The 19,110-nt window shown below is 42.3% G+C and overlaps 1 protein-coding gene across 9 annotated transcripts in view; it reads left to right on the top strand.

Annotated features, from left to right (window-relative positions):
- ATP2B4 (ATPase plasma membrane Ca2+ transporting 4) overlaps window positions 1-14,503 on the top strand; it is a 165,783-nt gene extending 151,280 nt beyond the window's left edge. For 7 of the 9 annotated variants that reach the window (XM_081193408.1, XM_081193403.1, XM_081193411.1 and 4 more), the window contains one exon: window positions 4,803-14,503. In XM_081193408.1, the coding sequence (XP_081049534.1) occupies window positions 4,803-5,108 (306 nt within the window). In that variant the 3' untranslated portion in view covers window positions 5,109-14,503. The remainder of the gene's footprint in view (window positions 1-4,802) is intronic. The other 2 variants (XM_081193410.1, XM_081193409.1) reach the window with 1 other exon arrangement.
- Window positions 14,504-19,110: the final 4,607 nt, after the last annotated feature.

The raw sequence follows: 19,110 nt of genomic DNA, 5'->3' as shown, positions 1-19,110 counted from the left end.
TTCTTGGATAGAAATGGGTTTCTTTTCCCAAAACACTTCTAAAAAGTCATTGTGTCCTCCACCACCCCATAATATTAAAAAGAAGAGGAGCCTGCATGCAAAATGCATAGGAGTGTTGAGATGAGGTCTTGGTTACAATAACCTATTCTCAAAAAGTAACGGAAATGCAACTGAAGCTACAGGAACACGCAGCTTCAAGATTCCTGGTTCTGAGTGATCTAATAACTAAAGCTACCATCGACTTTAATAATTCTGCTACTATTGATCAACCTCTGTGTCCTTTTGCTTGTAGTAGTTTTGGTGCCCCACCCCTTTTAACCATCAAGAGACTTAGAAGAGTCCTATTTTTAAGTTCGGCTTCAGCTGCTTGATCCTTGCTGTGAGCATGTACATACAAAGAGTCTCCTGGATCAGGCCAATGGCCCATCTAGTCCAACACCCTGTTTTCACAGTCGCCAACCAGATGCCTGTGAGAAGCCTGCAAGCTGGACACGAGCGCAACAGCTCTCTGCCCACTTGCAGTTTCCAGCAACTGGTATTCCGAGGCATCATGCCTCTGACAGAAGATGTGGAACATAGCCATCAATGGCCTTGCCCTCCATGAATGCTCTCTCACCCATCCAAGTTGGTGGCCATCACTGCTTCCTGTTGGAGCAAGTTCCATAGTTCAACTCTGCACAGCGCAAGGAAGTGCTTTCTTTTATCTGCCTTCAATCTTCCAACGTTCAGCTTCAACAGATGTTCATGAGTTAGGAAGATAGTCTTCTCCACTATGGTGAGATGTACTATCTTTCTTTTTACATGTCAGGATTTTGTTATATATTTATAGCTCTTTGCCCATGAAACTGACCCAGGTCTGCTTCAGGTGGCAGAGGAGGATAAAAGGCGAGTGTTTCCATAATGAGCAAAGCCAATTCAAGGAGAAGAGGAGCCAAATGTGGCTGATCTCTCAACTGAACCAGTGGAGTGGCCCCCTGCAGACCTTCTGTTCCTCCCTCTTCTACAAACTGATATATAATGGCTACTGCCAGGTGATGGTGGGCCTGCCTCCTTTTCCCCCCTCCTTAGTAGCCAGATGGAATGGCTGCTTCAGGTGACCAAAGAACAAAGTCGTCTTACGTTTTAATAGGGTGGTGATGATTATGAGCCATGACAGCAGAATATGTCTCTGGTTGTGTGATCTTGAGAACAGTCAACAGTTGATGGTTGGCACAGACTATGCCATGCTGCTCCAGCAGAGACTGAATGCTAGATCAGGACTGATTCTATGAGGCAGTTCTTAAAATCAATTTATACTCAGAGTATCAATCCTGAGGCCATGACTGTCAGGGAACTGCCATCAGAGGCAAGAGGAGAGGTAAGACGCTCCAATGATGCAGGGGAGGGAACTAGCAAGGAGAGAGAGAGAGCTTCCGCTGGGGAAGGAAACCCCGGGGACACCAGGGAGAAAGGGGAGGCTGAGAGTACTGCGGAGGGGAGGCTCCAAGACTCTTCCAGTGAAATCAGCGGAGAGAGCATAGGACCTCCGCTTGGCACGCCCACGCTGCGCAGAAGGCTTCCGCGCAGAGAATCTAGGAGGAGACTTGGAGTCAAATAATTTCTATGTTGGAGGAAGTTTAGGAGACGCCCACTAACGGATTCTGCCAGTGACTAAGACAGTCGCGTTGTAAGGGCTGTCAAACCAGGGAAAGGTTTAGCTATACGACCAGCTTGGAGCAGTTTGCAGTTTACGCACAAGCAACCCCAATTCCCTTTACAATGACCTTACAAGCGTCATTCAGTGGACAGTCTGTCCTTGCTGGCACAACAGATAGCATGATTCAGAGTTACTTGTTGCAAAGTTACTGTGACATTTTGTTGTAATAAGCAAAACATTCAGCTGCAACATAGCACAGAGAACCATTCTGGCAAGATGCAGAACTTTGCAATGAATACAAAATGAAGTTGGCAGCATGAGCAAACACGAGCGGAGTCAACTTGAGTTCCTTTTAGTTCAGAAAGAATGGTAGGGAAACCTGATCCTGGCTGAATAAGGAGGCCAGTCTGAGGAATCTTAACATTCCTCTACTTGCATAGAACATCTCTAGTATTTGAACTCAGTGCAGACCAAACTGCTTTTGATTTTGTCAGGAGTCATTCAGTTCATTAAAATAAAAAAGGGTTGGAGTATCACCTTCCATTCGTTGGCAGCAACAAAATTCATGAAGTTCAACAAATGCCTCTTCAGGTATTCAAAGTAATATGTGAGGGGTCAAACCGGATGAGGGTGCACAGAACCCAGACCACTCCCAACACCTCTGTGTACCAGCCCTGCCCTTTGCATAGTTAGTGCAGGGGTTGACTTCTCCCCATGACTGGGCATCCTGTACAGTGGGAGTTCCTTGTCAGAGAGAGGATTTCCATTGCATTCGGCTCAACTCTGTTAGAATTGCCCTTTAGACCTTTGGCACCAAACACGTGATCAGAGAAGAGGGGGTGTGAGGGGCGCATGCACACCTATTTCAAATGCCTAAAGAGGGGCTAGCATCTTGAGACGAACCGGGACATAGGAAACAACTTAGTTCAAAGGTGCCATGTAGCTAGGCTCAGGGCAGCATATTTCCCAGCCATATCTTGTGTGCTGGCCCCTCCTTCCCCTCAGCAAAGTGCAGAAGAGAAATAGCAATATGCAATGGCGAAGCATCATATGGGAGGACAGTGTTGAAAACTCCTGCAAATATCTCCCCCAGCCCCAATCAGGTATTTCATTAAGCAGAGGTCCAGAACCCTGACTGTGGGCCAGGGTGAGTTCTACCTGTTGTGCCTCCATTAGAACCCGCCCCTTCCTGACACCAGTTAGGAGAGGAGAAGCAACAAGCAGTATTTCAGTACACAAAGCATTCAGGGTATGCATAGCTCCAACCACAGTTCAAGTTGCATTACCTCCTGTTTTATAGACCTCTCACACATGTAAGATGTGTTAATTCAGTGGTCTACTACAAATGTTTGAGAGCACTCTACAAAGCTTCCACCCCACCCCCTTCATAGTGTAAAAACTTCCTTTATTTAGAGATCCAATGGTGAGAACCGGAAGCATAACCTACATGTTAATAGCAGATACATGTTGCTTCCTTTGCATTCAAAGTTACAAATAACTGTATTTAAAAGAGGGAGTGGGGATTCCTCCCCCTGGTTGATAAATAGGTAGTTATTTGGACCTGTTATTAATTAGAATGTTTTTTTTTAAGGTACTAATTGTGAGCCATCTCTGCATAAAATACAAATTACATTGTGATATATTATACTGTTGGGATGCATTTTATGCATTATGCTTTGCGGAAAGTAATATACTTATTCATATTTCATACCTGTATGATTAGACTGGGGAACCGCAAGTTCTGATCATCACACTTCCATGTTTGTGTTGGTTTGTCTGGGTAAGCGTGACTTTCACAAAAATATGCTTCATCCTGTAAAGGGAAGATGTCTCAACTCCATTGTTCTGGAAATGTGATTTGCACTTTACTCACGTGACCGAGCAAACTGTGATTGAAATGGGAATTGGAGGGATAGGAATGCCCTGCATTTGAGTCTGAGACTTTCTAAGCAGTCAAAGGAAATTAGCATTGATATTTTGCTACCAAATGTGCTTAGAGCTACAGACGTTGCTGTTAAAGAGCCATCTGTGTAGAAGCCTAGTTTCTTAGCTATGTTTGGGAGTCGAAAGCTCAGTTTTTCTTTCTTACCAAGACTCTCTGCACCAGAAAAGTGAGCTGGAGAAGAGATAGTCTAGTCTGTGATCAGCCAAAATTGCCCATATGGCTACAAGCTGAATGTCCTTTCCTTAGGCTTCTTTTTTGTGTGGGGGTTTCCACAAGCCAAGAACACTGAACCGGCTCCTGTACTGAGCAGCTGGATGCTAGCAAAGCAAGGGCAGGGGAACCGTGGCCCTCCAGCAGTTGCTGAACTCATAACTCTCATGAGCCCCATCCAGCAGAGCCAATAGTAAAGAATGGTGGGAGTTGTAGTCCAATAGCATTTGGAGGGCCACAGTTCCCCACGCCTTCAGAGCTAGGTCTGCAGTTAGTAATCACTGCCAACTGCAAAGCACACTGACTTGTAAGATGGTTCTGGAGCTCCTGCAGTTTAGCAGTCATCACCAGGTTAACTCTTGCATGCGCACTGGTACATTCATCATTATCGGCATTCTGCTTGGATTTGCTGCAGTACACGGTCTTGATCAATTTTTTGGTGTTTGTTTGTGAGAGAGAGACACATTCAGCTAATTAATCTTTATAGGTTTGGAAATTTAAAAGTGACACCACCGCTTCCCTGCCTAATTTCACCTTGAAGCAAATCACACTTTGCAAGAGTACATGTCTTAACTTGCCACTTTGGGCTGTTTTATTGGGGGCATTTGTTGTTGCTGCTGCTGAACACATAGACACACATTTGAGAATGGTTGTGCTTTGAATGTCCATGCATTTCAAAGCTATTGTCTTAGAAATGTTACATGTCTTTTCTTGCAGCTCCTGAGGCGTCCTCATAGTTGGTTGCCCCATCACACGCATAGTGCCTGACCTTTGACCCATGTGGCCATTCTGGTTCTCCATAGGTCCTCTTTTTAAGATTGATTTTAGCTTTTTTTTGTTGTTGAAAACTACTATTGTTGTTGTTGCTGCTGCCGCTGCTGTTCTTGTTTTTCATTATACCTGTTGAGTTCTTCTTCCCCCTGAAGTCCTGAAGAGCTCTCTCTGGCCACCGCTCACTTTTGTGTTTTTGCTTGTTTGTCTGTTTTACTCCCCAATCCCTCTTTGATACAGATCAAAGTGGTGAATGCGTTCCGTAGCTCCTTGTATGAAGGCCTCGAGAAACCCGAATCCAGAAGCTCCATTCATAACTTCATGACTCACCCAGAGTTCATCCTGGAGGAAGACGAGCCTCGGACCCCATTCCTTGATGGCACTGACGAAGACCCAGAAGCTGAAGAACTCAAACAGCAAAGTGAGGAGAGCCCAGGCGAGTCCTCACCCCTCAACAAAAATAACAATGCAGTGGACAGCGATACAGCTGAGGACACCATTCCGGAGCCAGAAAGCCCTTTACACAGCTTGGAAACATCAGTTTGACCTCTGAACTTTGATCCTCCTCTTTCTCCCCACCCTCCGCCCCCTCCATGCAACTTAGGCACCAACATCTGACCATACACTGCAGCCACTTCCTGTTAAGTGCTAATACATATATGCCTATTTCCTCCCTCTCTCCCTCCTCCACCCCCATTTATGATTATTTAGCCGCAGGAACCACAGTACCACATGGCTAGAGATTTGCTTCTCAACCATTGTTTTCTCAACCATTATTTGAGAGAGTTTCTCAGGAGAGAAACTGCCAGCTTTGATACGTCTTGTTCCTTCAAGTTGGGTTCCGTGTGTCTGTAACAGTCACTTTCCCTTGTTGAAGTTGCATGCGTGAAGAAACAAGGTTCAGATTCTCTTAAAGCAGCTGTGTGTACATCAGATGGTGCAGTTGTGGGGATAGCTCTATTTTATGTGCAGAATCTGAATCTTAGATGCCTCCCTGTGCCCTTGGGGAGAAGGGATGGGCACTAAGAGGATGCCATTATTAGAGGGGGATCTGAATCAGGTATTGGACATGAAAGTGAACCCAGTCTTCCATTGGAGGGGGGAGGGGAGAGGGAATGGTACCTGATTTTTACCATTTTTCTGTTTGTGTATTCTCTCTCTCTCTCTCTCTGTTTCCATGGTGGTATCAATCACCAGAGATAAGAGTGACTTTTAAAGTCTTAAAAAGTCTTCTAAACAATGTGGCTTGAAGAAGGCCAAGCAACAAGGAGTTATGAGAGCACCGTTTTCTCTGAGGGAATGGAACATGGCCTCTGGGGGAAATGAGTTGTATATGAATTAAGAGCAGATCACATAGGCACTCTGTGTTAGCTGAGGTGATTTCTGTTCAATTTGACTTTAGGGTTTTACTATTTTGACTCTCAGATTAATGAAGTCATTGGCCCTATAAGGTCAACATCCCAATTCCACGCCTGATAATAATAAATGATCCCAAATAACGTTGCATAAGTCCAGGCCATGGTCGCTGTATACTTTCAGAAGGCTTATTATGGGAAGAGGGGTAGCTCCTCAGACAGTGCAAAATGTAAAGAAGTTGGGCCGGGCCAGATCTAGTAACGAGCTATTACTACAGCTTCTCTTGCATTTTGTGTGCTGAAGAGTTAACAGTGTAACAGGAATGCAAAGGCCTTTGTGAAATTGCAAATGACTTGGTGCTATGGAGTTGGGCCTAGTTACATCACAAAGCACCTTCCTCAGTTATAATTTGAATGAGGCATAGCAATACAGCTTCTCCACATTTCTCATTAGGAGTGCCTTCCCTTTTCATTTCACTGAAACTGGCCTGCATCTTTTCCCCAAAATTGATGTTGCGGCTTAAGCTGCCTAAAAACAATAATATTTTTTAAAAAAATGCTGGAGAAGGTAAATCAGCTCTTGCATTGAACGAGGGTGGCGTCATCCTCATCTTAGCACACATCTCCTAGTATTAAGATGCTGGTCGGGCAACAGCCTTGCAGTGCGTAGCTATATGGGGAACTTGCTGAAACTCTTCAGAGCATATCTCAGTGAGGGCCAGTTTGTACGAGAGAGAGAGAGAGTGTAAAGCATGGGCATCCACAGTTTTAAAAACCGAGGGCAAATCTTGGTGTGATGGGTCACCACAGAATGCTTAACCTGGGAAGTGCTGCCTGGAAGCAAAGAGAGAGCCTAGTTGCTTGTAGCTGTATCTCCTTTCTGGCCATCATCCCGACATTCAAAAGTGTACAGCTTTCCTTTGGAAGAACGCACAGCAGAAACTCCTGTGCCTTGTCTAAGCACTGCCCAAAGCACCGCCTGCCATGTGGGGAGACGGTACTTTGCCAAGAGATAAGTGTTCCTTAAAGAAACAAGCAAAATGAAACTTAATTGAGTGTTTTGGTTTCATTTTTAAACTCAAAACCCCTTCGCCTTGCGGGTTGATTCCTGAATTCCATTGCAAGTTTGAGGTAGACCTGTGAAAACCCCTTCTCAGTAGATCTTCTGTTCCAATGCTGGTGTAAAGAGGACTTCAGTGCTAGGCGCAAGGAGCTGCTAATATCTCGGGGGGGGGGGAGAAATAACCATCAGTGACCATCTTAATTGCAAATAAGGCACCATTCCATCCCCACAACCCTTGTTTTCCTTCCAGATAAATTCACTTCCATTCATCCGAACATCGGGAGGAATTTAAAGAGGGAAACTGCCATCTCTTGCTGCGTGACCTATCAAACAAGACTAAGAAAAACTTTTGTTTAGTTACGTTCTAAAGATTACATTGCTTCAAAGGTCATTTTTCTATTTTAAAAACTTGCAAAAAAAAAAAAGAAGTGGTGTTATGCGCTTGCATAAATATTTGTGGGAGGGGATACTGATAACTTTTTTGCTGTTGTTTCTTTAATATTTTTCCTTACCTCAAACATGTTTTGGAAGAAGAAAACGTGGCCCTCACAAAGTCACTCCCAGAGATCTCTAATTGACCGGTGTGGTGAGGGGGTCTGGCCTACATTTTAGTCCACTGTTTTTCTTTTTGTGTGTCTAGCTTCCTTGGGAGGGAGGGTGCAGGTGGGGAAATAATTATATAAATATTATGCAAAAAATATATAGTTTTCTTTAGATCAGAAACAGATATTTTTAAGTCAGCCATATGTATTTTGTTTAAAGGAAACAGAACTGCTGAGTTATGTCACTGCAGTGGAATGTAGTCACATGGCTGGCGGTTGGAATTTAGTGATGGGCCAGACTCCAGTCGGCTTCCTTTTCTCTGAACAGCCATCTTTGTACTTAAAAAAAAAAAAAATCAGTTGTGTTATACAGAAATGTTTTTTATATAAATTATGTTGATATGGCTGGTTGCTTAAAGTATAAGTGTTTATTGTGCATAACATTCTTAATGTAAAATAGGTTGGGTTTTAGTTTTTTCTTTCTTTCCTATTTTAGTTTCATTGATATAACTGGCAGCAGTTGGCTGGCTTAAGTTATTCAGGAAATATTTAAAAAAAACAACACATGTGGCCGAGAAAGAGTGCTGAAGATATGAGGCACGAGCCCCAATCCACAGTCATGTAGGAATACACACACACACACATATACCCCAAAATGAATGGCCAGCATTTTGGGCTTCCACGGCATGGATCACCTGTTTGGGGGATGGAGGGGCAAGGGAGACCTCAGTTAAGTCACCACTACCACCACCTCCCCAAACAGGTGAACAGCACTGCCAAAGGTTGACTGCACCAGCCAGGTCTTAGTGGAAAGATAAGTAAAACCAGTTCAACAAAGATCAGCACCTGGTGCAGGGCTGCTGTTGTTTTAAGTCCACAAGGCATCCTTTTATGTGCATTTAGATAGCATCCATGTAAGGCAATCCACGCACCGAAGCCTAGTTCTGTGTATTATCTGCCTTTCGGGGATGGGGATAGATTGCAATTTCTCTGAAACATACCATGAAGGGCGGGAAGATATTTGCTGCCAATCGAGTGATCCTTGGGGGGTGGGGATAATTCAAGGTTGTGCCATGCCAGACAGGAAATGAGGTAATATCCTGTGATGTGTGTTACTTTGCCTTGGAATGCTGTGTTGTTGTTTTATAAGAGAGAAAAAAGAAACCCTGGACATAATTTTGCATCCAGTTCTTAATCGTAGGAATTTATTCTCTTTTTGTTAAATAAATTGGCAGATTGGTACCAAAGACATTACATCACTTCCTGTGTGCAATGAAGACTATCCATTTTTAGGAGTTAGAATTATGTAATTGGTTATTTTTATTGAGTCGCACAGGGATCTGACTTAATTTTTTTCAAAAGTTTTGTGCAATAAGTTTTAAGATAATATTATTTTAAAACACAAAAAGACAACTACAGAAGGAAAACAAATCTAATTGTAATTTTAGCCATGGGCAGTCATGAGCAGACATCAGTCTTGCTTAAGGGCAAATTTTGAATTACTACTAGAATTCTCTGCCTGTGTTTTCACTTGCCTCTTCTCTTCGAAATCAACACAAGGCTCTATCGTGATGGAGCTGAAGTCCACTGAAGACTCCTAATGCCTTTAATCTTAAATGGCCCACATCCCAAGATCCCCTTCATCCACCGAGAGGATCTGTGTCCGCTTTACAGCATCTCCCCCTCTCCATCCCCGTCTACTCTTCCTTTTGGTTGAGGTTAAGACAAATGCTTGGGTGCAAGCCTGATCGCAGCCACAGTTTTAAAGAGGAGCAGGGAGGTCTTGGAAGCCTAATGCCAACCATCGTCTTCTCTTCACACCTGCTCGAGAGGTCACCGGTCAAGGTTAACTCTGGACAAGGGCTCTTCTTCCTCAGCAGAGCACCTTGATGAGAGAAGGACAAGCTGCCTGCACCACTGAGGAGAGAATATGGCTATGACGAGAACTCTCTCTCTTTGTCTTGTCCACTCTGTCTTTAGAACACCTTCAATCGTATATTGGAAGCAATGTAGCTTCCATGTCGGTCCTTCTCACACTCTCTGCGGTCATGGTAATAACCCTACTAACCAAAAGGGGCAAAATCTGCAAATTCATGTGCCCTTTGATGAACCCATGGCTAAGACTACTTGTTTGTTTTTTTCTGCACATGAATAAATATATATACAGTATTGGAATAGATATTTGTGTATATATTTATTTGAATGAAAAGGCTTTTCTAAAGAAGCATGCAGATTAGAATTTACGTTTTTTCCCCTTTTTCCAGTAACTAGTATAATAAGCACTGGTATTTTTGTATAAAAAAAGAAAAAAAAGACAAAACAAAAGACTGAATATTATGTGGTATGCATGACATAAACAAATGGTGGTTTCAAAGCAATATGTACCCTGATGTGTTTGCCATATTCTAGAGTCCAGCTTAAAGTGCACCTGATCTGTAATTGCATTTTGATATTATTTAATCTCTATGTACAATGTTTTGCATGTATTTATATGGTTCTTGGGAAGAATTTTTTGTTTTGTTTGGGGTGAGGGGTAAGGAGGGAGGGATTGGAATGATTGACAACGAGCTTCTTCCAGAACATTTGAAACTCCAAGCAGAGGTAATGCTGATTGGAACCACGATGGGGAAATCAAGCCAATTTTTTTTTTTAAGGTGCAACAGGCGGGGAAAGGGATAAAAGTTTTGAACTAATAAAGCATTTTTTGCTGTTGAGCAAAAACAGTGCGTGAGTGCGTTGAGAGAATAAACTGTGCCCACTTGTAACCGTGATGTCTTCAATATATGTCCCACCAGTTTTTGAAGTCACTGATCATCTACTGAAGCTGAGATGAAGGAGAACCTGAAGGAATGCAAAAGTTTGGCTTGGAACAAAATTGTAGTGTGAAAACAGTTTTTTAAAAATATATATAACTAAAATTGATGTGACGTTTTCAATATCCAGTGTGCATAGCTGCACAAAACCTCTGCCACTTCTGTCACCTCTCTGCAAGGTCCAGAAAGAGCCATCAAATACTAGCCAATGCAGCATGCCAGCACAGAGAGAAATCCAAATGGTAATTTATTTCAACAGGCGAAAGGCAGCATGCAGTGTTTTGCAAATGGTGGATTTTTAATCACAAGCCCACAAAGGTGGAGAAACAACATGGATAATAAATGTTCTTAACACAAGGCAGCAACTTCCTCCAGTTACAGCAGTTAAGATCTGTAAACAAATAATAAATCAATGTTATTTCTAGCATTTCTGATCCTTTCTAAGAAAGTACCACAGGAGCAAAAATACAATGCTCCATTTCAGTAAGTTTGTTGAGTGTAAGATGAAAAGATCTGTTCATATATTACACTTGTGCTTTGAGCGCTTTGAAAGCATGTTCTTGAATCAGGCATTGAATGAGCTAGATACTGTACATGCACTTATCACACCCTATGTTTCATCATAAAAAACCTGGCAAAAAGTGTTCTGATCATTCTCCTTGAGCCACAATACATTTTCATGATGCACATATGGTGAAATAAATGTATGTCCTTCAACTTCCATGGGGTACCTGCTAAAAGTGGGGGGTCTACAACAATCCGCACCATTCAGCAAAATGAGATGCAAAATGTCTTCAGTCTATGCAGGGTATTGTGCTCCACCACATTTCTTTAATAGGAAGAATAAAAAATCTCTATTACAGCAAACGTTTGCAACTTTAACATCTTGCTTTTCTTCCCTCCTCTCTATTCTATACATGACAGCTGAGTAGTAACTCCCATTCTGCCATTAAATTCATTGGGACTTGCTTCCAGCTAAGTGATTATGGGATTGCAGCTGTACTCCCCTTCAGTGTAAGTAGGATTACTTCATAGTGCAGTGCAATGGTTCAACAATGCAGCTAATCTTTACAGGATAGTAGCAAAAGAAGCCCCCACATTTCCAAACCTAGCTAGTGAGACGGGATATAAATGTTTTAAGAATCCAGTCTGTACCTTGCTCATGCGGGAAGAGGGTTAAGCAGCAGTGAATTCTGCATCTAGGAGAATTGTGCACCGAAAGGGCAAGATTCAGTGGATCAGGCAAGCTAGAAAACTGGTCCGTTTCACTTAATTTGTATTTTATGATCAAACATTTTTCATCCCCAAAATATTGTTGGAAGCAAATCCCTCAGCTTATTCCAAAACACATTTCTTAAGTCGACATTCTGTGTAGATAACGGAGGGGGCTTTGATCAAAAGCTCTCCATTTGGATAAGGAACAACTGCAAAAAGTTTATTTTGTTTCTGTGACCTAGAAGTGAAAGTTGAGCAGGTGTTTCTCCTTTAATTGCCTTACCGCGACAAGAGGCAGCACCTGCTCAAATTCAGTTTCTGGAATGAGGGAACTGAAGCCTTGCTCCTATATTAAGTCTGGGAAATTATAATAACCCTGCTACTTTCCAATTCGTTGGTGGTTCCTGCTTACCAAGCGCCATTCTTGAAGCTTCTCAGCAGTGTGATTTAAATGAGACTCTGGATTTGTGAGAAAAGCCCTTGCCTATGCAGGGCTTCGCATAGCTTGTTGGCCTATTGAAAGCAGTTCTCTGCTAGGGTGGTCAATTGTGGAAACAAGGCCAGTCTCCTGCACCTTTTAGAGCAGGAATGTCATCAGGTGCTGTTTGCATGATAAGTTACACCTGATGAGCTTAGCTCTTCAACACCACTATTAAAGATGAGGGAGCCTGGCTCTCTTTTTGGATTTAGCCACTGGATTCTCAGCCCATGCAACGGAGTCAGCAAGGGTAGCATTTACACAACAACACAGACTGCTGGCATGCACAGGTAGGCTCATGGTTTTAAATGTGCTGAGCACCATAGAATCCTGCCCAGGGTTGTTTTGCTTTTGTGCACACAAAGTCTCATTTAAATCAGGCCAGGATAATGCTAAAACCAATGGTCAAGTAATGCTAATGGAGAAGTTTGCTGTTTTGGAGAGCAGGGAAATGTGTTAGTGTAATCTCAGGCTGGGGAGAGAAGCAAGCAGGCCTGTGAATCTCCAAAGGGCCATGATCTTATTTGTATGTAATTCTTTGTAATAATATCCCTTTGTGATTAAAAACCTGAGCCAAATAAGTACTTGGCAGAGAGCAGGATGATTGCAGGGTCACAGCAAGGTCATCGTTGCTTCCCAAATTGCAAGTGAGATACAGATGTTATAGCTGAGCAGTTTCCTATTATGGTTGTTTTTCCTATGCTGCCATACAATGATGCCAAATTACTTGTGGTTGTTGGACTTTCCTTTAAAAGAGCAGATCAATTATTTACCTGGTCATTGTCTGAATTCTGTGGCCTGTGTGGTTCTTGTTAGCGTGTGACCTGTGCTCCTTTTGTGCCATAACCTGGTAGATGTGAAAGCTGCCATTTTTGTGCCTTTCAACCAGCCCACCACTGCCCACACTCCCTGTTCCATCATCTGCTGATGATTTGCAGCTGCTGTTTCTTGACAAATGAGTGATAGAGGAACTTTTGGAGATTTCAGGTTACAGTCACTCCCAAGTAATACTTCATTGGCAATCCTGGGACCAAGATCTATTAGAGACCAAAAAGGAATCCCTGTTCAGGCATTCAGTTTATTATGCACATGAGTCTTAATGCTGCCTCTCCGTCATGTCACTGTTTCCATGCATGCTTCTTTCCATGAGCTGAAGAGCAAACACATGCAGCGGGGAGTCTCCTGCATTTGTGAAGCTTCTGCATGGGATTTAGGACCTTGAACAATCATGCACACAGGGTGGTCTTCACTGCAGAAATTCACTTTCCAACCTTTTCAGCATTCTTGGGAATGGTGACATGACTGCAGGAGCAGGGCTGGCCAGCAGGTCCCTGCCTTTTTCGCACAAGATGAGACTAAACAAGGCTGCAGTAAAGGCCACAGCATCAATAGTTGGGTATATGCTATGGGCTTCATCAAACATTAGCAAGTACAGTGCAAGTTACAGATACATGTGTCCCTGCTAGTGTTGCAGCATAGGTGTGCATTATAGGTATAACAGCTAGAGGACTCAATGGCTCGTGTTTTCTCAAACAGCCAATCGATGACAGCCTGAAATTAGATGAAAATTTCAGATGGACAAAGCCATCAAGCTGGAATTCTTGGCAGACTATCCATCTTAATGGGGTCAGCCCGGAAGTTCCTTTTGGCGGTTACACAGCAGCCTGCATAAAGGGGACTTTGGGTTATTTCTAGAAACTCAAATATTACAGGTTTTGATGGGATAAATCTCATGTTAGTTGAAGTGCACAGGTTTGTGAGGAATAGCCATAAGAGAACCAGAAGAGTGAAAGTGAATATAAGAGTCCCCAGTCTGAGCAGAAAAGTAGCTGGGCTTTTGGGGGGGTCCAGATCAGTTTCAAAGTAAACCTCTGGCACCCATGAGCAGGCAGGCAGTACATCCAGCTCAATGTTTCACAGTGAATCCCCAGTGCAAGTTGCAGTTGCTGCCTTTTGTGTCACCAGTTTGCGTGAAGTCAATGTTGCTTCCCTTGGCCTTAAATCCTATCATTCATTTTGGCCACAATATTTTTTTGTCTGAGCAGGTGTGTCCTTTCAAAAAAACAGTCCAAAATCTTTAGGGAGGCTAGTTTGTTGGCTGTTTTTGGGCCTTGCCCACTTTCTGAACAAGTCTGTTGGCTTCATGATTTCTAGAAAACTGGATTGGGATTGTTTACTCAAGCTATTTGCTGCTTGTAAACAGAGAAATTGGACCCAGCAGATCACTGCCTCAATCTATTGGCAAAAAGAAAAAGGAGAAATACAGTAAAACAATTAAAAAGCGTAAACCAAGCAAAGCCTCAATAGATATCAGTGCCGAATATTTACTGCCTCTTGTCTTCTGTGTCTGTCGCCGTCATGTGGTCCTCCACAGTCCGTCGCTGACAAATCCAGCCTGCGTGTGTGAGGCCATCCGTTGTCCATGGGCAAGCATTTTTAAAAAATTAATTGTAAATAAAAAGAATAAAAAATGTGGCCCATTTCTTCTGCTTCTTGGTATGTTTTGCGTCTCCAGCTGTGTCAAGTTGTGAGCTTTGAGGGGAGGGTGGAAAGGAGTAAAAATGAAGAGATTGTTCACATGTGGTTAGTTTCTGGCCTTGAATCTTGCAGTTCCAAAGAACTGAACCATGTTTGGGAAGCCTGAGGCCTTGCTTGTGGGCTCTTAAATAGTGTCCCACTTGTGCACCCTCTTAACTCACCCAATGGTGTTGGTGCATTTGCAGATGTGAACACATCCAACTGTTTGGACTAACATAGGAAATTGTCTGGCTAAATGGCAGCGGAGCCACTCCACTATGTAGTAAATTGCTTGAGATGTTCTGCTCATTTGACCTCATACAACTAATGCTGCAGCCAAAAACTTGGTAGTATGGTAGAGTAGGGGTGGGAGAGGTAATGCTTGCAGAATAGCCAGATGAGAAATCTAGGTATTTTAACTAATTTTTATAATGAAATATTTTTAGAATGTGTGATTATTTGATTGTTTATTTGATTGTTGTTAGCCGCCCTGAGCCCGGCTCGGCTGGGGAGGGCGGGATATAAATAAAATTTATTATTATTATTATTATTAGGTAGCCTGATGGGTAATACAATTAAGTGAATAGGGAATGCATGAATTCCTTTAAATATCCACAAGTAAAAGGGTTAAAGTTATGTGGCACTATCCCAGAGTTGTCCATTGAACCTAATTGTACTTCCTCCAAGGTAAGTGTGCTTAAGTTTGCTGCCTTGCTTTCTTTTAAAGAAAGCTTACACCTTCTGGGGAAAGGGCTGGACCGTCCCCAAGGATTCAAGAGCCCCACAGGCGCACTGCACTATCATTACAATCCTAGTTTTGTTGTCCTGGAGCAATGGTGGCCAGCTGCTATGGACTGGTTGGACGTGGAGGAATGGTAGGAGAAGCCATCTGGAGAATCACCAAGGGAAGAAGACTCAGAACCCAGGGACATAAAACTAGCCCCCATTTGAGGTCTTGGACTTGCCACTAAAATTTTCCACAGTGCCCATAATGTGTCAGCGCTGGGTCATTGTGAGAATTTACACTGGCCACTCCATCAGAGCACTTGCTGCTGCAAGGATCATGGGAAGACATTTTGCCAAGGACCCCTTCAAACCTTGAATTGGCCTTGCCTGCTAATAGGAGGGAGGAAACATGAGATCATGAAGGACATGTTGGACCAATATTTATCCTCCTAAAAGACAAGTGTTCATTTCCTGACTGGGCTTATCAGTGAAGCATTCAAGGTCAGGTGTAATTATTTGGCCTCTTTTAATCCAATCATAGATGTAGAAGACCCAGTCTAATGCTGCCTGTTTGGAGCCTCCCCTTTTGAGGTAGGACAATCACATGTTCCCTTTACTTCAAGCAGCTCTGGCATGCATCATATGCCCAAGGCATGTTCCATCAGCCTACTGTGCTAATAGCAATTATTTGCAATCACAGTAAGGGATGGTGACTTTTATCTGCCTGGATAAATTGCAGAGTGATCATATTGCCTAGTGCAGCTTTTGCCAAGCTGGTGCACTGCAGAGGCTTTGAACTATAACTTCCATCAGTCCCAGATAGCATGTTGACATGTGGCTGATGGGAGTTAGTCCAGAATCTGGAGAGCACCAGGTTAGCTGAAGCGCAAGCAGCACTTATTTATGGACATGATCCAACCCAAATTAAGATGGATTTTAACAGGAGAGTAAAATTAGGATTGCCATACATCCGGAATTTCCAGGACATAACTGAAATACTGCAGTCAGAAGCAGTATCCGGGCAGAAATCGGATGTCAGGGAAATCCAGCCATTCCCCCCCTCCCCCCATGTCAGCAGTGTTTTGCCAAAAAAGCTCAACTTTTGTGTCCGGATTTTCCCTTTTTGCAATATGGCAACCCTAGTAAAATGTGTGCCAAGTCTTTTCTTTAGACTGGATTGTGTCCGTGAATTGTGCAAGAGACATTTCTGTATCCAGGAGAAATACTCTTATCTGCTCTCCCCTCCATTGATCTTTATAGGACACAGCTTGGGAGCACAGGAAGTAGTCTTAGAGAAAGGAAATAACAAAAAAGCCAGCTATGCATTCTACACTGGCTCTGGGTTGGTCTGCTGCTAGTCTTGCAGAGTTTCTCCAGGGCAACAACATGAGCTAAGTTGGAAGCCATGAAAAAGCATTTCCAGAGTCCAAATGTAACGCAATCTAGATGTTTTCAAGCTGTTGGTGTTCAAATGAAGTGAAATGTCATAGCAGGTCAAAACCATTTTCCCCGGTGGCGTTATGAACACCTTTCCACCCTGTTACAAGACTAATCTACATGTAAATGACTCTTAACAAGTACATCACATGCTGGACACTAATTTTAAATTTGAGGGTACAACTCAAAAGGTGAGTTTACATTGCATTCTGTTTGATGCAAGATTTCATTCCCCTGTAAACAAACCCAGATGGTATGAACCTAATCCAGTTATTTTCTGCTTCCAAATAAGTCACTTTAAGACTGCAGGCAGACTTAAATTAGTGTTTCCGATGGGGGATTTCTCTCCCAAGAAAATACTAGTTTAAAGGGGATTTTCCTCGGGGTCACAGGAAAGGATTAAAGTATCCCTCTGCCTGCTGTAAGCCCAATAATTATTAGCATCCCCCCCCCCCCGATAAACAAATGCAATTTGCATACAAAACCATAGGTACTATAACAAAATGCCACATCTGCAAAAATGTGTTGTCCCCTTATACTATTCCCATTTACATGGAGATTTGCCTGAGCATCAGTGGTCTCTCTCCTTGAGCTGGCTTTCAGATGATAGATCAGTGGTGCCGTGCATTCTTTATCTTTACTTTTAATTTAACTTGTTAATTCCAAGCATCCTGGGGGACATACTATTCTTAATGCCCAGAGTTCTAAGGAGAATCCTATTTATAGAAATAGTAATTTATTATGACTCTGCATCCTACATAATTATTTGGCAGCTTGGACCAGCTTGAGAACCTTTCCCCTGCTCTATCTTGCCTAAGCACATATACCTAAAATAATTTTTAAGTATTACCCTCCATTTCCTATTTTCCATGTGTTGGATTCTGGAATGTAAACTTGAGAGACCTCTTGTACTCTGTAAAGCATCAGGCATACTGATGATGCTGCATTAATAATCTATAATACGAGACACTAGGGAGCCTGACAATTTCTGAATAGTTTATGAACACTGAAATATTACTCAAGCAAACACACAACATTTTTTTATTTAACTATGTACAAGCGCCACAGAGGAGCAGACTACCCCTAATTTATGAAAGGTGAAAACTCACAAGTATGTAAAAAGAGCTATAATCAAACTCTGCGGATAAAAAATGTAAAGGAAAGTGAGAATCTCACATCATAAACTTGATCTCAGAATTTGATTCTATTATCTACGATAATCCAATGACCTATTTTTAGTGCAAGACTTTTCTTTTTTTTAAAGAAATCTGGCTCTTTAGTCCTTTTATGTTGCCAACTCAATTTGGGGCCAGTAAAAGCTGAGAAGCCATGACAGGTGGCAAATTCCTATTCTATTCTGCACAATGTTTTGGAAATAAAACACTGAAACACATTTCCGACATTAACTTTATTTAAAACACAAATACTTCTCTCTCCTGCAGACTGTTTAAAGAAATAGCAAACATATCTGATTCAGATACAATGATTTAAATAGAAAACAAAAAGATGTACAGAAAGCAATGGGGTCTGTAGTTAAAAGCCTAGAGAGGAATCTCTTGTATGGGAAAACAAAACAAAAAAAAATGAAGAAAAATGTCAACAAACAGAAGGTTCTGCATAAGCAGACACAAACTATTGCAAACTATTCACAGTCTGTTACTTTTGTTCACCGTCAGAAGTTCTCTGGTTTCCCACTTCTTTGGAGTAATGTGTCAACTAGCAGTTAATGCAGGGCAGCTTTTAACATAAATTTACAAGTATGACTATTCAACCATATTTTGCACAGGCAAAATTTCAATGTGAACTTGCAAAGCACAGGATTTCTCCAAGTTAAAGTGAATATATTTACAACAGAATCAAGCAAATTTTTATTCTTGGTAGGAACGCAACCAGAAAGATCCTGCAGATAACAACAATAGTCAAAAGGTAATCATATGAAATATGGATGTAAGAATGATAGGGTATACAATACACCCAAGTCTCCACAGCCACGCTGTAGAGTTCATGGAACACTGCCAAATAAAGATCATTGGTGGGGCTTCAAGTGCTGAACATGGGTACAAAAGTTTGCAGGTGGGCAGTTTCAGAACCACAGCTGAGAACTCTGTGGATTTGGCAGGGAAGAGTGCATATATGGGGTTTACCTGGTTTACCTGCCAAAAGGCAGCATTCCAAAGCTTTGTTTTAAATGACCGGTGCAATATCAGCAAAAAAGGCCATCAGTTCAGGAAAAAAGAACAAAACCTGAGAATAACCTCACATGCCCTTGTAGGGCATGTTTTAAAAACAATAATTATTTTTAATGAATATAGGTACACACACAAAAATTCTTAGCTTTTGCCTTATGGAGTTTATGCTTGCTAGTGGGAACTAGTCTAAATGGTACAGAATAACAGTGAGGA

This window comes from Podarcis bocagei (genome assembly GCF_964188305.1).
Source record: "Podarcis bocagei genome assembly, chromosome: 5".
NCBI lineage: Eukaryota > Metazoa > Chordata > Lepidosauria > Squamata > Lacertidae > Podarcis > Podarcis bocagei.
The sequence above is the reverse complement of the archived record's forward strand: the minus strand, read 5'-3'. Positions and strand labels throughout refer to the sequence as shown.